Source organism: Mustela erminea, chromosome 1 (genome assembly GCF_009829155.1).
Source record: "Mustela erminea isolate mMusErm1 chromosome 1, mMusErm1.Pri, whole genome shotgun sequence".
Lineage (NCBI taxonomy): Eukaryota > Metazoa > Chordata > Mammalia > Carnivora > Mustelidae > Mustela > Mustela erminea.
The window spans coordinates 53,069,743-53,091,974 of NC_045614.1; the positions used below are offsets into that span (position 1 = coordinate 53,069,743).

General features: G+C 42.3%; 2 protein-coding genes and 1 long non-coding RNA gene across 14 annotated transcripts in view; 2 read left to right on the forward strand and 1 right to left on the reverse strand.

Annotated features, from left to right (window-relative positions):
• Positions 1–15,991, forward strand: part of HRH1 (histamine receptor H1) — a 74,795-nt gene extending 58,804 nt beyond the window's left edge. For 3 of the 4 annotated variants that reach the window (XM_032327330.1, XM_032327340.1, XM_032327357.1), the window contains one exon: positions 12,176–15,991. In XM_032327330.1, the coding sequence (XP_032183221.1) occupies positions 12,176–13,674 (1,499 nt within the window). In that variant the 3' untranslated portion in view covers positions 13,675–15,991. Of the gene's footprint in view, positions 1–10,263; positions 10,285–12,175 lie in introns of those variants that run through there. The other variant, XM_032327350.1, reaches the window with a different exon arrangement.
• LOC116580763 lies at positions 15,972–21,092 on the reverse strand. The gene is made up of 4 exons (XR_004281777.1): positions 21,006–21,092; positions 20,815–20,894; positions 20,627–20,721; positions 15,972–16,686 (listed from the first exon to the last, which is right to left on the reverse strand). It is a non-coding gene; the product is annotated as an uncharacterized LOC116580763 (long non-coding RNA).
• Positions 21,093–21,113: 21 nt separating this feature from the next.
• Positions 21,114–22,232, forward strand: part of ATG7 (autophagy related 7) — a 243,768-nt gene continuing 242,649 nt past the window's right edge. For 4 of the 9 annotated variants that reach the window (XM_032327289.1, XM_032327300.1, XM_032327241.1 and 1 more), the window contains exon 1: positions 21,115–21,201. The gene's annotated coding sequence lies outside the window, so the exon portion shown is untranslated. Of the gene's footprint in view, positions 21,219–22,232 lie in introns of all 9 variants that reach the window. The other 5 variants (XM_032327262.1, XM_032327282.1, XM_032327316.1 and 2 more) reach the window with 4 other exon arrangements.

The following is a 22,232-nucleotide window of genomic DNA, read 5'->3' on the forward strand; positions in this document are numbered from 1 at the left end:
CCACATTTTCTGATGAGAAATCTGTTGTCATTCTCATTATAGTAAAGTGTTTTTCTTTGGCTGCTTTCAAGATTTTTTTCCTTTAGTTTTCCAAAGTTTAACTATTATGTATGCTGGTGTGGGTTTCGAGAGGCAGTTATCCTGTTTAAGGTTCACCCAGCTTCTTGATGAAGGTTTATGTCTCTTACCAAATTTAAGAAGTTTTCTTCAAGTGCCTTTTCATATGTATACTCTTTCTCGTCAACTTCCAGGACTATGCCTACATGAGTGTTAAGTCTTTTGTTATATAGTCCTACAGATCTCTGGGACTTTTTTTTTTTAGCCTCCAGTCTGTTTTCCTTCTGATGTTCAGATTGGGTAATTTTCATTGTCCTATCTTCCAGGACAATAGGTAATTGTCCTATCTTCGAGGACAATAGGTAATTTCTATTGTCCTATCTTCCAGTTCACTAATTTTTTCCTCTCTTCCTCCATCTTGATGTTGAACCCAACCACTGAGTTTTTATTTTAATTACCAGATGTTTTGGTTCTAAAATTTCCATTTTGGTTCGTTTTTCTTCTGTTTCTTTTCCCAGACTTTCTATTTTCTCATTTGTTTCAAGGATGTTCCCATATGCACAATGAAGCATTTTTATGATGGTTACTTTAAGTGTTTGTTGCATCATCCTAGCATCCCTGTCATTTTGACATTGGTATCTATTGATTGCTTTAAGAAAAATTCTGTATGAGCTCTTCCCAGTTTTTTATATGAGAAATGATTTTCAACTGAAATGTGTGTGTTTTGGGTGGGCATTTGAGACTCTGTATCAAATTTAAGTCTTCTGTTTTATCTGGTGTTATGGGACACTGCTCTGGCAGGGGAAGCAGGAGGCAGTGAGAAGGGGGTATGCCATCTCGTTACTTCCAGGTGGGGGTAGAAGTCCAGATTCCCTGATCAGCTTCTGTGATACCTGAAGGGGAATGGGTCTTTATTACTCATGAGCATGAACAAGTTCTGGCTCCCTCCCAGGCCTCCTGGAATAACTCCCTGGCTGGGAGGGATAGAGGTGCATCCTTACTGCTCCCCATGTGGCCTCCACTGACTCTGGGGGGTGGGCTGCAGGGCTGATCTCTACCTGATGAGGATGAAAGTCCTTATTAAGGACAGTAGGGACACGTCCCCAGCAAGAGAGTCACGTCACCTTGTAGTCTGACAACGGTGAACACCTTGGCTCCCCTCAGCCTCTGCTGGCCAGGATGGGAATGGGACTCTAGTGTTTTCTGTGGTGTTTGACTGCAAGTAGACCAATTTTAGTCTAGAAGTTTTCTATTTTGCTATGCTTCTCCTTTCCTGGTCCTTTGGATAGACACAGCAGGCTTTGGGGAGGGGGCTTTTTTTTTTATTTATCTGTGCCCATTGGCATTTCTGATCTGCCATCCTTTGTGGCTCAAAGTCTCAGATATATATGGCCAAACAAAAACCCAGGGAACTAACACTGTGTCATTCTTTGGGTCCAGGGATCCCTAGCTGGTCTGCCTTTGCCTCTCTGCCTTTTAGAGTTGTCTTATGTTTATTTTAAATATAATGTTCAGGTTTTTTTTTTTTAATTGTACTTAACAGAAAAATAGGGAAAAGTACCTGTACTCAGTCTTCCCTGAAATAGATGTCACAGGTAGCCAAGGTTGAGAACCATTGGTATAGGCCATGAGTTCCATGAGCAATGGGGTTGTGTCTATTTTTCACCTGGCATAGCATCTGTGCCTGATGCCTCACTAAGGAGTTTTGAATGGGTGGATTGGTGGAAAGAAGAGAAGATGGATGGATGAATGGATGGATGGATGGATGGATGGATGGATGGTTGGATGGATGGATAAGTAAATGCATATGAGAATGCAACGAGCCGCCAGACTGATTCACTCCCACCTATGCTAGTGTACACGTATAACCTCAGTCTAGAGACGAGCATGGCCCAGTACCAGCAGGAGGCTTGGCCAGCAGGTGGCGCTGAAGAGCCCCCGGTATGGTGCTGGCATGGCTGTTGCACAATCAGGCAGGGGGTCCCTTGACTGAAAGAGACAGATATTAAAGAAACTCCCAATTATCTAGTAGCTTTCTCTTGTAAACATCTCATTTGCCTCTCCTTTCTCTTCTGCCAGCTCTTTTATTTACTTCAATATCATACATAATTCTTTTTTTTCTCAAGAAGAAAACAGGCTGGATAACTTTGTTCTTTGAAAGTACCTTTCTCAAGGCTTAATCTCCGGGACTTGGAACAAAAATAAAACATTATTCATTGTGTCCTGAAGTGATACGTGTGTGTATGCTGGGCCTGGTGTTGTGTACAGTGTCCTTGTCTAATGTTAGCACAAATGTTTGTAGTACCAATGCCATGAAATGTTTATTTAAAGCATGTATTTACTTCTATCTCTTTCTTACTATAGTGAAAAGGTGGGTGGGTTAGGGCAGGTGGTCTGAAGCCCCTTAAATAGCCTAGAAGGCAGGTGTCACTTGGGCTATTAAGGGACTTGTTCTTCAGTCATCTTTGGATCTTAGTGCAGGGCACCAAAAAGCGTATAAACTCCAGAGACCTCTGTTTCCTCATCATTAAAATAGGGGCAAAAAATGATTCCTTTATCATAACCTGCACTGCGAGGATTCAGTGAAGCAACATGGAAACCCTCGCAGCCCAATGCTGGTATGTCATAGGAAGCCTTTGAAATACTACTTTTTCTTCTCATTCATTGCTTTTCAATATCAGAGGGTAAGCGAGAATGGAAGCTGGGCTTTTTCTGCTTCTTTTGTTTGACATTTAGTGATAATTATGCTTTGGCTTCCCATTCCTGGCCTAATTTCAAAATCCCAGCCTGTCATACCAGTGGTGGGGCTTGTAAAGAGCAAATAAACAAACCCAAAGTCTTAAGCCAAATTATAAAATGAGAGAGGATCATGGATGCACAGGAGGAAAGAGTTGATATAGCTAAGTTTTGTCCACTCTACTGCCTAAGGATTAAGAAGTTACAATGTAACATCGCAGTGTGCCTCCCACTCTAAGAAACCATTTTATCTAAAACCGTAATTCCAGTTAAAGCTGTCTTTCTGCTAAGCAACTATTTTGCTAATGACATTGCTAATTATGACATTGCTAATGACACTAGAATCCTGTAATTGATCCTGTTTTTCCTCTTTGCTGTGGCTCCTGGGAAGCTCAGAGTCAAAATTGTGACCCAACTCCAGTGATTCTCTAGGATCTACCCTTAGTTTAATCCTTATCTACCTAACACCCCTTTATTTCCCTTAAAAAAATTCTGGTGCCTGGTAAGTATTTTAGAAAGCAATACTAGTGTACCAAAACAAGTTTTTAAAACAGACAGAAGTCTGGAAACCTAGACAGCCTCTTGCTTGGACCACCAAATTTCTTTTTTTTTTTTTTAATTTTATTTATTTATCTGTCAGAGAGAGCATAAGCACAAGCAAGGGGGCATGGAAGAGGGAGAAGCAGGCTCCCCCGCTGAGCATGGAATCAGATTCAGGACTCATCCCAGAAGCCTGGGATCATGACCTGAGCCTAAGGCAGACACTTAACTGACTGAGCCTCCCAGGCGTCCCTGAATTTATTTTTAATCAACTTTTTTGATAAATTATCTATATACCACAAAATTCACCCATTCTGAGTAAATCATATAATTAAATTATTTTTAGTAAATGTCCAGAGTTGTATAATCATCATCAGAATTCAATTTTAGAACATTGCCATCACTCCCAAAGACTCCTTCCTGCTTCCACCCCCAGTCTCAGACAACCACTAATCCACTTTCTGTCTCTATGGATCTTCTATCCTGGACTTTTCCTGTAAGTGGAATCATACAATATGTTGCCTTTTGTGTGTAGTTGCTTTTACTTGCATGATGTTTGATTATCCATTCACCAGTTGATGAATATCTGGGTTGTTTCCACGTTTTGGCTATTTTTATAATACTAGAGACATTCACATACAAATTTTTATGTGGATGAGTATCTTCCATTGTCTTGAGTAGATATCTAGGTAAGAATCACTGGTTATCATGGTAACTCCATTTAACTGTTTGAGGAACTGCCCGATTTTTCCACAGTGGCTGCACCATTTTTCATTCCCACCAGCACTATAGGAGGGTTCTAATTTCTCAACATTCTCATTAACGCTTATTATTGTCTGTCTTTTAAAAGTATAGTCAACCAGTGGGTGTGAAGTGGTATCTCAGTGTGGTTTTGATTTGCATTTTCCTGATGACTAATGATGTTGAACATCTTTTCATGGGTTTCTGAGCCATTCTTATACTCTCTTGGGTAAAATGTCTATTCAGATCCATTGCCAATTTTTAAATTGGGTTTTTTGTCTTATTACTATTGAGTTGGAAGAGTTCTTTATACATTCTGCATCCATCAGATGTATAATCCAGCAAATACATGAGGTACAAATGTTTTCTCCCATTCTATAGCTTCTTACTCTCTTACTGGTGCCTTTTGAAACACAGGAGTTTTAAATTTTGACAAAGTCTAACTTAATTTTCTCCTTTATGGGTTATGCCTTTGGTATTATATCTGAGAAATCTTCAGCTAGCTCAAGATCTCAAAGCTTTTCTCCTGTGATTTCTTCTGATAGTTTTAAGACGTTTAGCTGTTACATTTAGGACTATTGTCAATTTTGAGTTGATTTTTATATAAGGTGTGAGGGGGAGAGGTCTAGATTCATCTTTGCACAGGGAGAGATCAGTTATTCCAGCACAGGTCATGACATTTGTTCCCTGCCTTGTTACAACCTTTCCTCTGCTTCAGGGCATCTGCTTATGAGCACCACTGCCCCTCAATGGTAGCCACAATCCCTCCCCTTTCTTGTCACTTCAGTTCATGAGACCAATAGACCGTCTTGGCTGCACAACCCCCATCCCAGTTTTCTAGAAGAAAGAATGCAACTTAGCCCTTCTAGCTCAGTTGACATCCTACAGTCCAATCACATTATTAGAGGTCACATTTACATGGTATAAATTCGGCTGCCAGTATCTACTCCTAGATGGATGATGGTTCCCCGAGAAGGAAGCTTGTGAATTGGGCAGCTACCCCAAAAGGGGTCTAATCTAGGGTCATTATCTTGTATCAGCACTCCAGATTCCCTATGAACTAGCTTGACATTTCCAGCTCGGGGCTCACAGGTCACATCCTCAAAATTTGTTATTGCTTGACCTGTTTTCAAGTGTTCAAGAAAACAAATGAAAAAACTAAATAAGGGATATTTTATTTATTTTTTTAAAAATATTTTATTTATTTATTTGAAAGAAAGTGGTGGGGGGGAGACAGAGGGAGAGGGAAAGGGAGAGGTAGGCTCCTTGCTGAACAAGGAGCCTGATGCCGACCTCAATCCCAGGACCCCTGGGATCCTCAAATGCTTAACCAACTGAACCACCCTGGGGCTACAATAAGTGACATTTTAAAACTAAAAGATTCCATGTAAACATCCATCTTTTATGCTTCATTTTTAAAACAGGCAGATCTGGGCCTGCAGCCGTTGGTGGCATCTGAGCAAGAGTTGTCCTCTTCAGACAGAATGTGCTCTCCAGGTTGCCCCAGTCCCCACCATTTCCTCTTCCTTGAGACACACAGTCCCTGTTCTTACTAACTTTCCCTTCCTGACTCTTTAGGCATTTATTTTTTTTTAAGATTTTATTTATTTATTTGACAGAGAGAGATCACAAGTAGGCAGAGAGGCAGGCAGAGAGAGAGAGAGAGGAGGAAGCAGGCTCCCTGCTGAGCAGAGAGCCCGATGCGGGACTCGATCCCAGGACCCTGAGATCATGACCTGAGCCGAAGGCAGCGGCTTAACCCACTGAGCCACCCAGGTGCCCTCTTTAGGCATTTAAATGTGCACCTCCACCTCCAGAAAAAATCTTCAGGGCCACTCTCTCCCCACAAGGTCATCTACCTCTTGCATCTTACCCAGAGGCTAATTCTCAACCCAGCACTGCCCTACATTCAAAATCAGGCATGTTCCTACAGCACCAGGTTTATAACAGGATTTTGCTATTTGCAGTCTGCTCTCTGCACCACAGCCAGTGGCAGTGATAAGCCTGGATGTTTTATGGAAATTATACCTTGGCGACACTCAATGGGAATATGCAATATTTGGGGTACTTTCATGCATGGCACCTCACTCTTAGAATTGGAGCGAAGAAACTAATGTTCAGACTGAACTGACTAAGATAAACATCCAATGCAAATGAGTCTCAGAGGGTAGAGCAGTTTGGAATGAGGAGTGGTGGGTGAGGCAATTTAGAATGTATCAAGAAAGGAATCCCAAACTCTCAACGCTTCACTAAAGAAAATAAAAGATGTGCTAAGAATGTGGAAGACCTTTCCTTAAAATTTTTTCCCCAATGGAATAAATCTATTTTATCTTGTTTTTTAAAAATGAATGCAGTTAGTTCTTATTTTCCCCTGTTATAAAATAAAGATGCTCTTATTGTTGATATCTTGGGAAATGCCAAAGATAATAAACATCACCCACCACCCATAGGAAACCACTGTTAATATAACCTAACCGAGACTCACCCTTATACTAAACCTAATAACAGAATGGACATCATCCAGGATAAACAGCATCTGTAAATTTAATTTCATTGTAAGCATTTTTCCATACTACTAATGGTGGTCCATAAATGTGATTATCAGTGACTGCATGATATTCCATTCTGTAACTATCCCATAATATGTTTAGTTCCCAGATGTTAGATTTCTTTTCTTTTATTGGCTATTTTAAATGATGTTGCAGTAAGCATCCTTGTGTGTAAATCTGTATTCATGTTTTGGATTACCATGAGAGAAATTTTCAACAGTAAAGTTTCCAGGAAAAAATAGAAAAGTTAAATGAAGGTTATCAATATTCATCAATAGCATAAATCTTACCTCTGATTTTTGTTGACGTAGGCATCTTTGTGAAAAATAAGCCCATGCTTTCCTTTTTTTTTTTTTTTAAGAATTTTATTTATTTATTTGACAGAGATGACAAGGAGGCAGAGAGGCGGGCGGGCAGGGGGTGGGGGGCCCAATTTGGGCCTTGATCCCAGGACCTGAGATCATGACCTGAGCTGAAGGCAGAGGCTTAACCCACTGAGCCACCCAGGCACCCCAAGCCCATGCTTTCTGCAGTTGGATTCTTCCTCCTGCATCTCCTGCTACTCTTCATTCATGTCTTGCTTTTCAGAGCCCATCCAACAAGTGTCCATTGAGCATCCCTCATGTACCTGCATGGCACCAGCATGGGACAATGGTGGTGGAGGAAAAGGGGTGGCCCTGCTGTAAAGAAGGGGGTGTCTCCTTGATGATAATTGGTGTCTCACGTTGGAAACAGAAATAGTAGACACTTTCCGTGCCCCTCAGTGGGTACTCCCTGTTAGGGACAATCAGCTGAAGAAAGAATGATAAGCTCGGTGTTATGAAGGGGTGTTAGAGGCATTGAGGGGATGCAGAGGGAGAGCAACTAAGAGTTTCCAGGCAAAGGGTACTCCATACAGGGAAACATCACAAGCAAAAGCATAGAGGTATAAAAGAGCTTTCTGATACCTTATCCCCTGATGCCTTCCCAGATTCCTCATTCCAACAATTCCCTCCCAATTCCTCACACTCAGCTCTGTACTTTTTAAATTTTATTTTATTTATTTGTTAGAGAGAGAGAGAGATCACAAGTAGGCAGAGAGGCAGGCAGAGAGAGAGGGGGAAGCAGGCTCTCTACTGAGCAGAGAGCCCAATGCAGGGCTCGATCCCAGAACCCTGAGATCATGACCTGAGCTGAAGGCAGAGGCTTAACCCACTGAGCCACCCAGGCGCCCCTCAGCTCTATACTTTTATTCTTTTTTTTCTTCGTCCTTAAATTTCTCTTCTTTCCTCCTGGTGAACTTTTACTCATCCTTTGAAGCCCAGCTCACACTTCACTCCTTCTCCAATGTTCTTCTTGACATCTGCACTCTACCTTGAGAGAGGCTGTCCCTCCTCCCTCTGTCCTGTCACCTGCTTTGATCTTACTTCAGTCATCATATTTGTGCAGGTTACATTCTAGAATTTTTTTTATTTTTTGATGCTGTTCCTTTATCTTTTGTCTTTATTCTCATGTTAATGGACAAATTCCTTGAAGTCAGGGACTGTGTATCAATTAGGATTTGGTTTGGCTGTGTGTGATAGAAAACCTAACCTATCCCAGAGAGGGAGAGCCCTGACTGGTTTGGCAGCTTTGCAGTCATCAGAGACCTCAGCTCCATCCAAATTGCTGCTTCTCATTCTGTGGTCCTTCCTCATGGTCCCAAGAAGGCTGCTTAAGCCCTATTCATCCTACTACCATTCCAGCCAGCTAAAAGAATGAAGGGCCAAAGAAAAGAATCTATCAAGACAATTCATTGCATTGTTAGATAACATCTACCCTTTTTTACCTTGAGCAGAAAGCTGTATTCTTTGGCAGTTCAAGGTGTTTATTCTTCAGTTAGACCATAGATCTAAACTAAGGATCATTTTTGGCTCCCAGTGGATATCTGGCAATGTCTAGATATATTTTTGGTTGTCACGACTGGGAAGAGGGGGAGGATGCTACTGGCACCTAGCAAGCAGAGACCAGGGATACTGTGAAACAGCCAACAATGCACAGAACAGTCCTTCACAACAAAGAATTATCCAGTTCAAAATGTCAATAGAACAAAGGTTGAAAAACAGATAGACCCAGGTTGGAATCTTGAGTTTATCAGTGTCTTCCTAGCTGTGTGACCCTGCGTTGGTTACTTCACCTCTCTGAGTCTGAGCTGACCGTTTCCTCATCTGTACTTTGGAGATCATCATAAGACCTCCCTATGGGCTTGTGGGAGACATTTAATAACTAATATCTGAAACGCTTGGCTTGGCTTGGCTTGGCTCCTTACAATCTTAGCTGCTCCAGTCAGCATTCCCAAGGAACTGGAAGAGACCTGGACTACCTTTGTTTACTTGCTGCCACATAGGCCTGATTGGATTAGACTATTTGTAATCATGCTGGAAAAAGTCCCACTGCAGCTAATGGTTTTGGAATGGAGCCATTGCCTTAATTCAAAAATGATGGCTTGCTTGTGCACACAAACCTCTTTAGAGAAAAGGGATTCATTTCTGCTTGTCACCCGGTCCTCATTACCTGGGGAATTAGCCGAGCTTTCCCACCCCCACTGCCTCAGAGGACCCTCTCAGCAGCCTAGGGAGGGAGGTAATGATGTTTTCCCTGCTTTACAGGTAAGGAAATTGGAGGCGTGGCTGTTTATCCAAGCTCCACACAGCCCATCAAGTGGCAGAGCTAGGAGGAGAGCCCTCCCCTTCCTCTCCTGCTTCTCTAGGGACACAGTGCTCTAAAGGATTTATAGGTACCCACCTTTCTTTTCCAATTGCCCTGTCCGAAGTGCCTCCTTGAGCTTCCGTTCTCTCTTCTCAAAGAACAGCCCATTGCCTTCCCCTTTTCTTTAGGCTTGACCTTGATCCCAGAGAGAGCCCCTCAGAACCCTCTGGGGTTTGGGCAGACTGAAGGGAGCATGGCCTGTGTAGCATGAGGGTACAGTGAGGATCCATGTCCCCACACAATCCCACACTCAACTTGACGTCTCTTTGGCATTTGTAGAGAAAAAACCATTCAGTGATCTGCGTTTTAAAATGCAGATCCCTGAGGGAGGTGAGAGTACCTTACATTAGTTATCTCACCAGTCAGGGCATGTTCGGGATTGGGTATAAGGACCAGAGAGCAGGAGTGGCATACAGCAGCCACACAGACTCTTGCTCAAGAGGGCCCCTGTCTCTGTTTCATGTTCTGCTGTTGCCATCTTGAAATTCTTAATGATTGTTTAATTTTTAATTTTAAACTGGGCTCCACAAATCACATAGCCAGTCCTGAGTGGGACAGGAGGTCACAGGAGGCAGCAGCCAAGATGGGTCTGCAGGCAGCAGAAGGGTGCTGCAGTTGCCTTTCTAGGAATCCTCCCCAATTCCATAGCTTCAGAGGGCAAAAGTGGATTCTCTTGCTTCTGAAGCAGATCACTGAGCTGAAGGGAACCTTTTACCGATAAATATCTATTGAGTGAGTAAGTTCTTTTTTTTTTTTTTTAAGATTTTATTTATTTACTTGACAGAGATCACAAGTAGGCAGAGAGAGAGGAGGAAGCAGGCTCCCCGCTGAGCAGAGAGCCCGATGCAGGGCTCGATCCCAGGACTCTGGGATCATGACCTAGGCTGAAGGCAGAGGCTTTAACCCACTGAGCCACCCAGGTGCCCCTGAATAAGTAAGTTCTGAATGGAGATGCTTTGTGGCACCTGCCTCTCCCTCACTCACTCATCCATTTGACAAATATGTATTGATCTTTAGCTTTTATGTTTATGCAAACTAACATGTCTGAGCTACGAAGGAGAACATGTGATAAAGAACTAAGCTTACAGTGATAGGTGAGGAGGATAAACGTATATGTGCTACGTTAATTTTCCCCAACGTCTTCCTAGGAAAATTACTGATAAAATAGAAAAGTTGCTCACAGACCTGTACCCCTGGGGATAAAAATATATGTTTATAAAAAATTAAAAATTAAAAAAAATAGAAAAGTTGGAAGCATTGTACAGAAAATACCTATATATCTACCACCGAGGTTAGGAATTAACATTTTGCTCTTTCTGCTTTATTTTATGTCTGTTCCTTTATCCCTTCTAACCAACCATCCATCTAATTCTTTGATTCATTTCAAAGCTGTAGACCTCATAGATTTTACCTCTAAATGCTTAATATGCTACAGTAATTTTTATTTCAGTAATCTCAATTCAATCATCACAACTTTTCTTTTTAGTCAAAAAGGGAAAAAATCAGTGATTTTTTAAATCAAAAAATCATTTTCTGTCACATTGTTGAATGACAAATAGTATACACACAGTGAAAAGAGATTCTCTGTGTGCAATGAGAAATGTGGAAAGAGAACTTTCTTCAAGGCAACAGAGGGTTGCAGAGGGTGGTTGGAGCTACCTTGAAAATACCCGCCTGTAGGAGTGTTTGGGGAACTGCTTCTGTCTTTGTCCCAACCAAAATCCAAAATAAAACTGAGATGAACCTCCCTAGCCTCTTTCCTCCTTCCTGTGGTGCCTGTGGACAATTCCAAGGGGTGTGAGTTTGGTCAGGGCTGAAGGTGAAGCTACGAGGTCCTGATTCAGGATGTGAAGGTAGAGAAGGAGAAGGCTAAAGCTGTAGATCTGGGGCCTATTATCCTCACAAAGCTGATGGCTGAGGCTGACAGGGGTGAGTGGGGAAGGCAGGCAGGCAGACAGCAGAGAGTGACAAGAGCAGAGAGCAGGGCTGGGTCACAAGAGAAGGTGAGGCTGTTCAGAGGAGGCACACTCGAAGAACCTGGAGTGTTGCTCTGATGGGCAGTTCTGAGCTGGAGGAGAATATGGAAAAATACCCAAAACAAAACTCTAAACAGGATACCTGGAAAAGCCTTTAGAGATCACCCACACCGCCTTTCACATTTGACCCGTGAGAAAATGCAGGCTGAGAGATCACTCAGAATGTCAGTGGCAGAGCTGGGGCAAAATCAGTGCTGCTCACGTGGTGCTTTTATAAGAGTAACTCGAGGATTCCTTCCAGAAGGATCAAACAAACGCCTTAGGGCCTTCCTTTTTATCTTTAAGAAATCATACAAATTTATTTTTCATCTCAAGAATTTATCTGGCTTTGTCCTAACATGAAAGTACTTTGCTTTTGCTAAGTTATTAAGAGAGATTTACACTCTGTTAGGGCTTCTCAGTTTTCTTCAAACTAGAGTACCATATCCAGCCTAGACCAGTCAGAATGTAGTCCATCTTCCCAGAACACGTGCAACATGGGACTTATACAAACTTTGTCCTGCTTTTGCCCAGCTGCCTCACTAGAATGTAAACTCTAGGAGGGCAGAGATTTTTGTTTTATTCACTGCTATATTCCCAGTGCCCAGAATGATGCTGGGAGTTCACTAAATAGTCATTGAATGGGTGAAGAATTGAATGACTAAGGAAGAAGGGTATATAGACTGTAGGTAACTAGCAGTATCTACTGCCTTAAACAGCATACAACCCCAGTTAGATAAACTTGATGGTCCCAAGTGACTCTACTGATCTCCAAGGCTCTGACCTTAATCCTTGTGTCTTTCTTCTCAGGGAGGGAGCCACAGCTGAAGGCTGCTCTTGTGCCAATGACCCTTCCCAATTCTTCCTGCACTTTCGAAGACAAGATGTGCGAGGGGAATAAGACCACCATAGCCAGCCCCCAACTGATGCCCCTGGTGGTGGTCCTGAGTGCCATCTCCTTGGTCACAGTGGTACTCAACCTGCTGGTCCTGTATGCTGTGCGGAGCGAGCGGAAGCTGCACACTGTGGGCAACCTGTACATTGTCAGCCTCTCCGTGGCAGACCTAATCGTAGGGGCTGTCGTCATGCCCATGAACATCCTCTACCTCCTCATGTCCAGGTGGTCCTGGGGCCAGCCTCTATGCCTCTTTTGGCTTTCCATGGACTACGTGGCCAGCACAGCATCCATTTTCAGTGTCTTCATCTTGTGCATTGATCGCTATCGCTCTGTCCAGCAGCCCCTCAGATACCTGAAGTATCGTACCAAGACCCGAGCATCAGCCACCATCTTGGGGGCCTGGTTTCTCTCCTTCCTGTGGATTATTCCTATTCTGGGATGGCATCACTTTATGTCACAGTCCTCGGGACACCGGGAAGACAAGTGTGAGACAGACTTCTATGATGTCACCTGGTTCAAGATCATGACTGCCATCATCAACTTCTATTTACCTACCTTGCTCATGCTCTGGTTCTACGCCAAGATCTACAAGGCCGTGCGACAGCACTGTCAGCACCGAGAGCTCATCAATGGATCCCTCCCTTCCTTCTCTGACATAAAGATGAAGCCAGAGAATCCCAAGGCAGGGGCCAAGAAATCAGGGAAGGAGTCTCCCTGGGAGGTTCTGAAAAGGAAATCAAAAGATGCCAGTGGTGAGCCTGTCTTGAAGCCACCATCCCAAGACCCAGAAGAGATGAAATCCCCAGGTGTGTTCAGCCGAGAGGAGGACAGAGAAGTAGACAAACTTCCGTGCTTTCCCCTTAACATTGTGCAGGTGCAGACTGAGGCAGAGGGGAGTGGCAGGAGTTATGTAGCTATTGACCAGAGCCAGGGCCCACTCGGGATGGATGAACAGAGCCTGAACATGCATGGGGCCACTGAGATATCAGAGGATCAGATCATCGGTGATAGCCAGTCCTTCTCTCGGACAGACTCAGACACCCCCACAGAGTCAGCATCAGGGAAAGGTAAACCTAGAAGTGCATCTAGCACAGGCCTGGATTATATCAAGTTCACTTGGAAGAGGCTCCGTTCACATTCAAGACAGTATGTGTCTGGTCTGCACATGAACCGAGAACGGAAGGCCGCCAAACAATTGGGTTTTATTATGGCGGCCTTCATCCTTTGCTGGATTCCTTACTTCATCTTCTTCATGGTCATTGCCTTCTGCAAGAGCTGTTGCAATGAACGTGTGCACATGTTCACCATCTGGCTGGGCTATATCAACTCCACGCTGAACCCCCTCATTTACCCCTTGTGCAATGAAAACTTCAAGAAGACATTCAAGAAAATTCTGCACATTCGTTCCTAAGGGAGGCAACAAGGGGATGCAACCAAAATGATGTTTCTGAAGAAAATGGAGGATGAAGGCCTGTGAGTTTCCAGGCACCTGGGCTTTCTGGAGTCAAAAGACTAGTCTTAAGGACTAGGTAACTTGGAAAGTTCTAAGGGACTGTTGGCAGAATAGCAGATGGCAGAGGTGGTCAGCAGACAGACTGTACGCTGAGTAAAGAGCAGGATATTTCCAGGAGAATCAGATCTGGATGAGTTCTCCTGCTCCTCAGGAAATGTGGGAGCCTCAGACTCTCATTGTAATTCAAGCTTGCAGACTGGAATTAATTGGAAACTGAAGGGACATGTAGAGAGAGTTTCACTGCTGAATCAGACGGAACTCTCAAGCCTTCCTGGAATGGAGTTATAGGACTGTGCAGAGACCTTACATATGCAGATTGATGCTGTCCCTTCCAGGGGTCACCTTGATAGGCATGACAGCAATTCCATTGTGACTGTCACTTCTCAGAACATCTCTCCTCTGAGCCCCTTCTGCAACTTTCTGCAGTACCTGTGTCTGAACCAAGTTGGAAATTCTGCCTTATTATTTCTCTTTCACACACACATCTTAGAGTTGGTAGGAAATTATGCAGCTTGTACATTCATTGTTTTCAACCCCCAATTCCTTTTGACTAGTAACAAAATAATTATAAAAGCTACCCTCAAAAGAAAGAGGAAAGGGGTATTTTTTTAATGGTTGCACAATAAAAACAAACAAAAAAATGGGAATGGGGAGAAGAAAGCCGTATTTCTTGAAGGCTGGGTCATGCTTATCTCATTGAGGCTCTATGACATTCCACAGCAGGAGGGTGGTGTTATTGAGGAGCAAGCTGAGGTGTGGTGAGGTGAAATAAGGTGCCCGACATCACACAGTTAGAATGAAAACCCAGTGGGGTTCCAGCTTGTTGTCACATGTTACCTCCAAAAGGCAAAAATTTGTCCTGTTAAGTATACAAGACACACACACACACACACACACACACACACACACACACACACTTCCTGAAAGTGGTGGCAGTTCCAAAAAGATGTGTTGAGAGAAGGAACGGCTGACATAGACTATGCCCGAGGCTGCAGAAAGTGGTACTTGAGGGCATAGTGTGCATTTTTATCTGTGAGTTCTGCTGTGTTTGTTGAAGAAGAGTTGTCATGTTCTTTTATAGTCACACTTCTTCAGTAAAAACTAGCAAAGTCATGGGAACATCCAGTTTTCCTTGGGGTTTATATCGCAATCTGGTTGTGATTTATATTTTAAAACTTAATGCCAAACTGTCATATATGTAGTAAAATGGAGTGCGTGCACAAGCTGGTATTTTGTCTCTTGTGTTCCTGTTTGCATGATCTGTTAGAATGACAGATTTTTACCTACCTAAAATATGATATTTGAAACTATACTGAGTTTGATTTATTTAATTCTACCTTCCTGGGTCTCTTCGACTGAGAAGATATATTGAAACGTACTGTCAGATATTATATAGGGTTTCTCTTTGGTTTCTGGTTACCTTTGTAAATGTCTTTAGGAAAGAACTTACTTTTTATAACAAGCTTCACTCTCAGCTTGGCATCTCCCAAAACTCCTCTTGCTTAAAACTGGGAGAGTGAAAGAGACTTTTATGCTGGGTTTAAAAGCTGCAGCTAGTCTGTTCCCAAGTCAAAAAACATTTCCCAAATGCCCATTATTTATGTTGATAAATGTTTGAGGCAACTAGTGAAGAAGACAAATGTTTATGAGCTCTGGTTTTGGGTTGAAGAGACCTGGATTTGAGTCTGATAAGAACAAGAAATGGTCAATATAAATTGTCAGAGCATTAAAAAAATGAGGCCCATGCATTACTGAATGCAGTGTTTATGGTGCCTGCTGAGTGTCCTGTACACAGTGGGGACTCATATGTAGTTTTAAAACATGCTGAAGATACTGTGTGCCAGGCCCTATGCTTTACCACTATTATCCACTTTAACCTAAAACCAATATCATGAGGGAGAGTTCTGTGATTTTACAACTAGGCAAACTGAGGCACAGAGAGAAACTGGGGAAAGGGAAAGTAGAAAGTGAGGGACAGAAAGAGCATAAATGAAGTGGCATAATATTACTACACTCAAGAAAAATCTACATTCAAGAACATATTCTGGATTAATGTATTCAGAAGTTAAATATATTCAAAAGAAGAATAAACCATCCTTAGCTTTTGATAAATAGAAATTCCTTCAAATGATTCTCTGAAGACCACATGAAAATCAGTCAATTACCACATCACATAAATCTTTAAAAGATTGTGAAACTATTCTATCTAACAGAGATTTCTATAGATCTTAGAAGTTGGTAATGTTAATAAAGTGTTCATTCAGAAAATCCATTAGTCTGCAGATTGGCCATTTGATGAATTGGCCATTTGGCTACTTGGCTTGTAGAAAATTGCTGGTGTCTCTTTTGAAAATGGGCATTCCAGAGGTAGATTTCAGTCCTAACACAGGGTGAAAAGGATGCTGTGGCTATTCTGGCTGGGGTGCATTCTAAGTCCTGGGAAGAAATAATGCTGTTAAGATTTAATTTGCCAACATGTCTTCACACAGTCTCTTGTCAAAGCCAAGGCATGTGGTTCCCATTGTGGGGAGCATGTGCTCTCCTCAACTGAGCTGCAAGTCAAATGATGAAGGTGGATTGATCTGAATCGCTGTGGTCTTGGTTAAGTGTCATGGGCTTCATTGCCTTGCTGTGTCTGAGAATATTCTCTGCCTTTTTGAGAGTCCTGATCTTGAATCTTTCGTGATGCTCCATCATCTTTGTGCCCCAAGGCATGAGCATCAACTCAAAAGTCCAAAGCTTAGAGGAAAGAATCATCCTGTGTCTACCTCTGCTGCAATGAACTCTGAAGGGAGGTGGGGGCCAGATGGCGGATGTGGTACAAACATGGCTGGAAGACCAACAATTCCCAGAGAAGCAGAGACATAGTGAGCTGGGCAGAAACTCCCAAAAGGTGTTAATTATAAGGATCTGTAAGTCCAGCAGAGAAAACAAGCTTGTAAAGAACTAACTTAAATGCAAGCTCATATATGCCTAATAGAGGGAAGCCTAGAGGTAGGTGGGTGTCATTCTACTGGGTTATTTTAAAAACCAGCTTTGTTACATTCAATATATACAGTAAAATTAACCCATTTAAAATGTGGAGGTCAATGAGTTTCGACATATGTATACACCCATGTCATCTCCATCTCAATCAAGATACAGAACATTTCCATCAACTCAGAAAGTTCCTCATGCCCCCTCTATGTCCCAGGCAACCATTGATCTAACTTCTAATCACTACAGATTAGTTTTGTTGATTCTAGAACTTTGCATAAGTGTAATTACATTATATATATATATTCTTTTTTTCATTTTTGTCTAAGATTTATCCACATTTCAATGGGTTTATCATCATCATCATCATTATTATGATTGAAATAGAGTTGACATGCTTTTGGTTGTCCATATATTGACTTTACAGTTCTATGCATTATTCAATGTTCACCACAGTAAGTCACCATACAACATGATTATATTATTGACTATATTCCCTGTGCTGTACTTTTCATCTCTAAGACTTATTTTACAACTGGAATTTTGTACCTCTTAGTCCCTTTCACCCTGCCACCCCCTCCCTTCTGGCAACCACCAGTTTGTCTCTGTATTTATGAATCTGTTTCTGTTTTGTTTGTTGACTTGATTAGTTTTTTAAGAATCCATATATAAGTGAAATAATATAGTATTTGTCATTCTCTGTCTGACTTACTTTACTTAGCATAATAGGTCTTTCCTAGGTCTTTCCATGTTGTTGCAAATAGCAAGATTTCATTAATTTTTTACAACTTAGAAATCGTCCACTGTATCTTCTTTATCCTTTCATCTGTCAGTGGGTATTTGGACTGCTTTCATATATGTTGGCTGATGTAATTATAGGGGTACAGGTATCTTTTCAGATTACTGTTTTTGTTTTCTTTGGGTAAATAACCAATAGTTAAATTACTGGATCACATGGTATTTCTATTTTTAATTTTTTTGAGGAACTGCCCTACTGTTTTCCACAGTAGTTGCACCAATTTATATTCCCACCAACAGTGCACAAATATTCCCTTTTTTCCACATCTTCACCAACTCTTGTTATTTCTTGTTTTTTGTTTTTTTTTGATACTGGGTGTTTTGATTAATGTGAGAGGATATCTCACTCTGGTTTTGATTTGCATTTCCCTCATGATTAGTTGATATTGAACATCTTTTCATGCATCTGTTGGCCTTCTACATGTCTTGGGAGAAAGGTCTATTCAGGTCCTCGCCCATTTTTAATTGGATTGTGTGTGTGTGTGTGTGTGTGTGTGTGTGTGTGTGCGCGCATTGAGTTGTGTAAGTTCTTTTTATGTTTTGGATATTAACCCCATCTCAGATACATGATTTGCAAATATCTTTTCCCATTCACTGTACTGCCTTTTTGTTTTGCTGGTGGTTTATTTTGCTGGGAAAAAGGTTTTTATTTTGGTGTAGTCCTAATAGTTTATTTTTGCCTTTTCTCCCCTTGCCTGAGGAGACATTTCCAGATATTGCTAAGGCCAATGTCCAAGAGATTACTGCTTATGTTTTTTTTAGGAGTTTTATGGTTTCAGGTCTCACATTTAGGTTTTAATCCATTTTGTATTTGGTGTAAGAAAATACTCCAATTTCATTCTTTTGCATGTGGCTGTCCACTTTTCCCAGCAGCATTTATTGAAGAAACTGTATTATTCCCATTGTATATACTTGCCTCCTTTGTCATAGATTAATTGACCATATAAGAATGAGCTTATTTCTGGGCTTTCTATCCTGTTCCATTGGTCTTCTATTTTTTGTGTATGTGCCAGTCCCATACTGTTTTTATTACTACAGCATTGGAGTATACCTTGAAGTCTGAAATTGCGATACCTCCAGCTTTGCTCTTTTTTTCCCAAGATCACTGTGGATATTTGGGGTCTTTCATAATTCCATACAAATTTTAGAAGTATTTATTCTCATTCTATGAAAAATGCTGTCAGTGTTTTGACTAAAATTGCGTTGAATCTGTAGATTGCTCTGGGAAGTATGGACATTTTAACAGTATTAATTCTTCCAACCCATGACCATGAAACATCTTTCCATTTGTGTCATCTTCAATTTCTTTCATCATTGTCTTATATTTTTCAAAATATAGGTCTTTCACCTCCTTGGTTATATTTATTCCTAAGTATTATTTTTGGTACATCAACTTGGTTTTGAATACAGAGAGAATTACACAAGCAGAGGAAGTGTGAGGGTATTGCAGGGATGGAGATTTGTATAAAAGAACAGAGTGTGCTTAAAACATCAGAATTAGTTTGGTGTGACCCAAGCGAGCAGTCTGAGGGGGCATTGGCAGAAGAGGAACATGCTATAAAGAAAGAGTTTACAATATGGAACTTTATCTGATCGCTGAGCTCTTGAAAAAAGTATTGGTTTTTCAACACCCTTCTTCCACTTTTCTGTCCTCCGGGAAGGGTTTACTGCAAAGAAATATCTACTCCTCTATGACTTAGGTTAAGACTCATGGATATCATCCTTGTTTACCTGTGACAAGGCAAGACAGTCCTTCTGAACTGCTCTTCTTTGCCTTCTAAATGTTTAGTTGAACTACTTGTATCCACTGATGAATCAAAACAAAATGCTTTGTTAACCAACTTTAGTTAAGCTTCTCCCATACCCTCCAAGCCCCTTATTTTTTTTTAAAAGATTTTATTTATGTATTTACAGACAGAGATCCCAAGGAGGCAGAGAGGCAGGCAGAGAGGAGGAAGGAGGCTCCCTGCCGAGCAGACAGCCCGATATGGGGGCTCGATGCCAGGACCCTAAGATCATGACCTGAGCCGAAGGCAGAGTCTTTAACCCACTGAGCCACCCAAGCACCCTCAGCCTGAGCCACTATACACCCCCTGCAGAGAATAGACTGACCTCATGGTAAAACAGTCTCTGACCTACTACTATCTGATCAAGCCACCTTTTCCTCCCACTTTCCCACACTCAGTTCTTTCTAGCCTTCTTTACTCTTCCCTATTAAGGAAAAATTATCTCTTTTTCTAAAAAAAGAGTTTATTTATTTGACAGAGCAAGAGAGCACAAGCAGGCAGAGCAGCAGAGGGAGAGGGAGAAGGAGAAACAGGGCTCCCCATTGAGCAGAGAGCGCAATGCAGGGCTTGATCCTAGGACTCTGGGATCATGACCTGAGCTGAAGGCAGTCGCTTAACCAATTGAGCCACCCAGGAGCCCAAGGAAAAACTTTTGTTGCCTAACCCTTAGCCACTTGCAGATCTTTTAGTCAGAGTGGTCTCCCTATTACAATAGTTCCTTCTCTTCCCTTTTCCTCCCCACTTGCCAATATTCCTTTCAAATAAAGTATCTCCTCACTAAGTCTGGATTTGTTTTCTTATTTGGCAAAGTCAAACATGCTTCCATTAGAATGCTCTCCAAGGGATGCTTGGGTGGCTCAGTGGGTTAAGTTTCTGCCTTTGGCTCAGGTCCTGATATCAGGATCCCAGGATCAAATCCCGCATCTCTGCTCGGCAGGGAGCCTGCTTCCTCCTCTCTCTCTGCCTGCCTCTCTGCCTACTTGTGATCTCTGTCAAATAAATAAATAAAATCTTAAAAAAAAAAAAAAAAAGAATGCTCTCCCTAAACCTCTGAAACCTTCAGCAAATCACTTAACTTTTCCTGGTCTCTCTTCCTTTACGTGTAAAATGGCGATAATATGACATCTATGTTTCAGGGTCTTTGTAGTGATTAGAAAATATGAAACCCTGAAAACAGAATAGATAATTGTAATTACTCTAATCATTATGAATCTATTGATCTACATCTGAGTCACTTTCATTCCTTATGAACTGAATGGCCTTATATGTCGCATGAAGTTTATACTCACTATTGTGTCTTCAATATCTGACAAATGCTTGGCACATTGGAAATGCGCGATAAATAATTTGGAAGGAGTAACTTCATCCCATTGACAGCAGGGAGCTATGAGAATAATATTTGGTTTAGAAAGAACAGGTTAATCACTGACGACCTTCATGAGATTTTACCTGTTAAAATTCTCATCTGTCTCTACACCTGTCTACTTAATGGCACCTAGGATACGTTTAAAGCTGCCTCTCCTTGAAAACGGAAATGATCATAATTCCTATCATGCTCTGAAATCGAAAGAGAGAACGTGAAGCAGTTTTTTTTCAAAGCATGACTGGCGTATACACATTGCCACAGCTAATAAACTAGCTCATCTCTCATCAGGGAGACTCGCCCACCTGCTGACGCTCCGCCTTCGCTGCAACTCAAGTTCCTCCCATTCAGCCCGGTGCTAGGGGCTCATTTACCAGGTTGGCCCGCGCCTCCGTGTGCGCAGGCGCACCACTAACCCTGGAGAACGGGTGGGCGGGGCCATATTGCGTCATCGGGGCGCGCGCTGCGGACGACGCTGTGGTTGCCGGAAGTTGAGCGGCGGTAAGTGAGCCGCGCAGGTGAGGGAGTGTGGGGGGTCCTGTGGGTTGAGTTTTGGAGGCCTGGTGGGAAGGGGCGAGCTCGGCAGTGTGGGCGAAAGTCTTGGTGGATTTCAGGATCCTCCCTTCTCCGGGGAGTCACTGACTCCGGCTCTCACCCTCCTTCTCCAGCCACATCCCCGGGAATTGTTCAGTCCGGGGTCTTCTGACTAGAAAGCTCCTAGTGTCCTATGTCAGCCCCTCCTGTCGTCTGGCAAGGAATCCTCTGAATCTTCGGTGTTGGGATACCGGAGATAGGACGGCAGGGTTCTTATCCTGGCTTTGCCTGCATTTGCTCTGTGACTCTGGCATGTCACCTCTCTCTGAGCCTCTCTTCCTTCATCTGTAAAATGGGAGTGATGATGTCGTTTGTGAATCGAGGGCGTTAAGTGAAGCCAGTTTTTTTTTTTAATATTTTATTTATTTATTTGACACAGAGAGATCACAAGTAGGCAGAGAGGCAGGCAGAGAGAGAGAGAGGAGGAAGCAGGCTCCCTGCTGAGCAGAGAGCCCAATGCGGGACTCGATCCCAGGACCCTGAGATCATGACCTGAGCCGAAGGCAGCGGCTTAACCCACTGAGCCACCCAGGCGCCCGTGAAGCCAGTTTTTTATAAGGGCTTTCTGAGCTAAGATTCTCTACTCTTCAGTTTGACCCAGGGTTACAAAGTTTAATGCTTATTCAGTCAGGTAAGGTAAATGTAGGTGTAAGAAATATATTTTCATATCAGAGTCAAACGTATTTTTACTGAATTGAGCTTATGAGCACAGCACTAACATGTATGAAGTTGGAGAAATGAAAACAAAACTCGTGTGTTGCTCTTGTGTAATCTCTTGATTTTTAAACACTGACGACTACAGTTTTTTCAAAACCAATTTTAAAAAGATGTTTTTTAACTACAGCTGGAACCCGGCATATCTGTGACTGCCAGTTTCAGGCCTCTGGGTCCCAGGTTCCCTTTCCCATTGAATACTTAGATTTCTTTTGTGACACCCC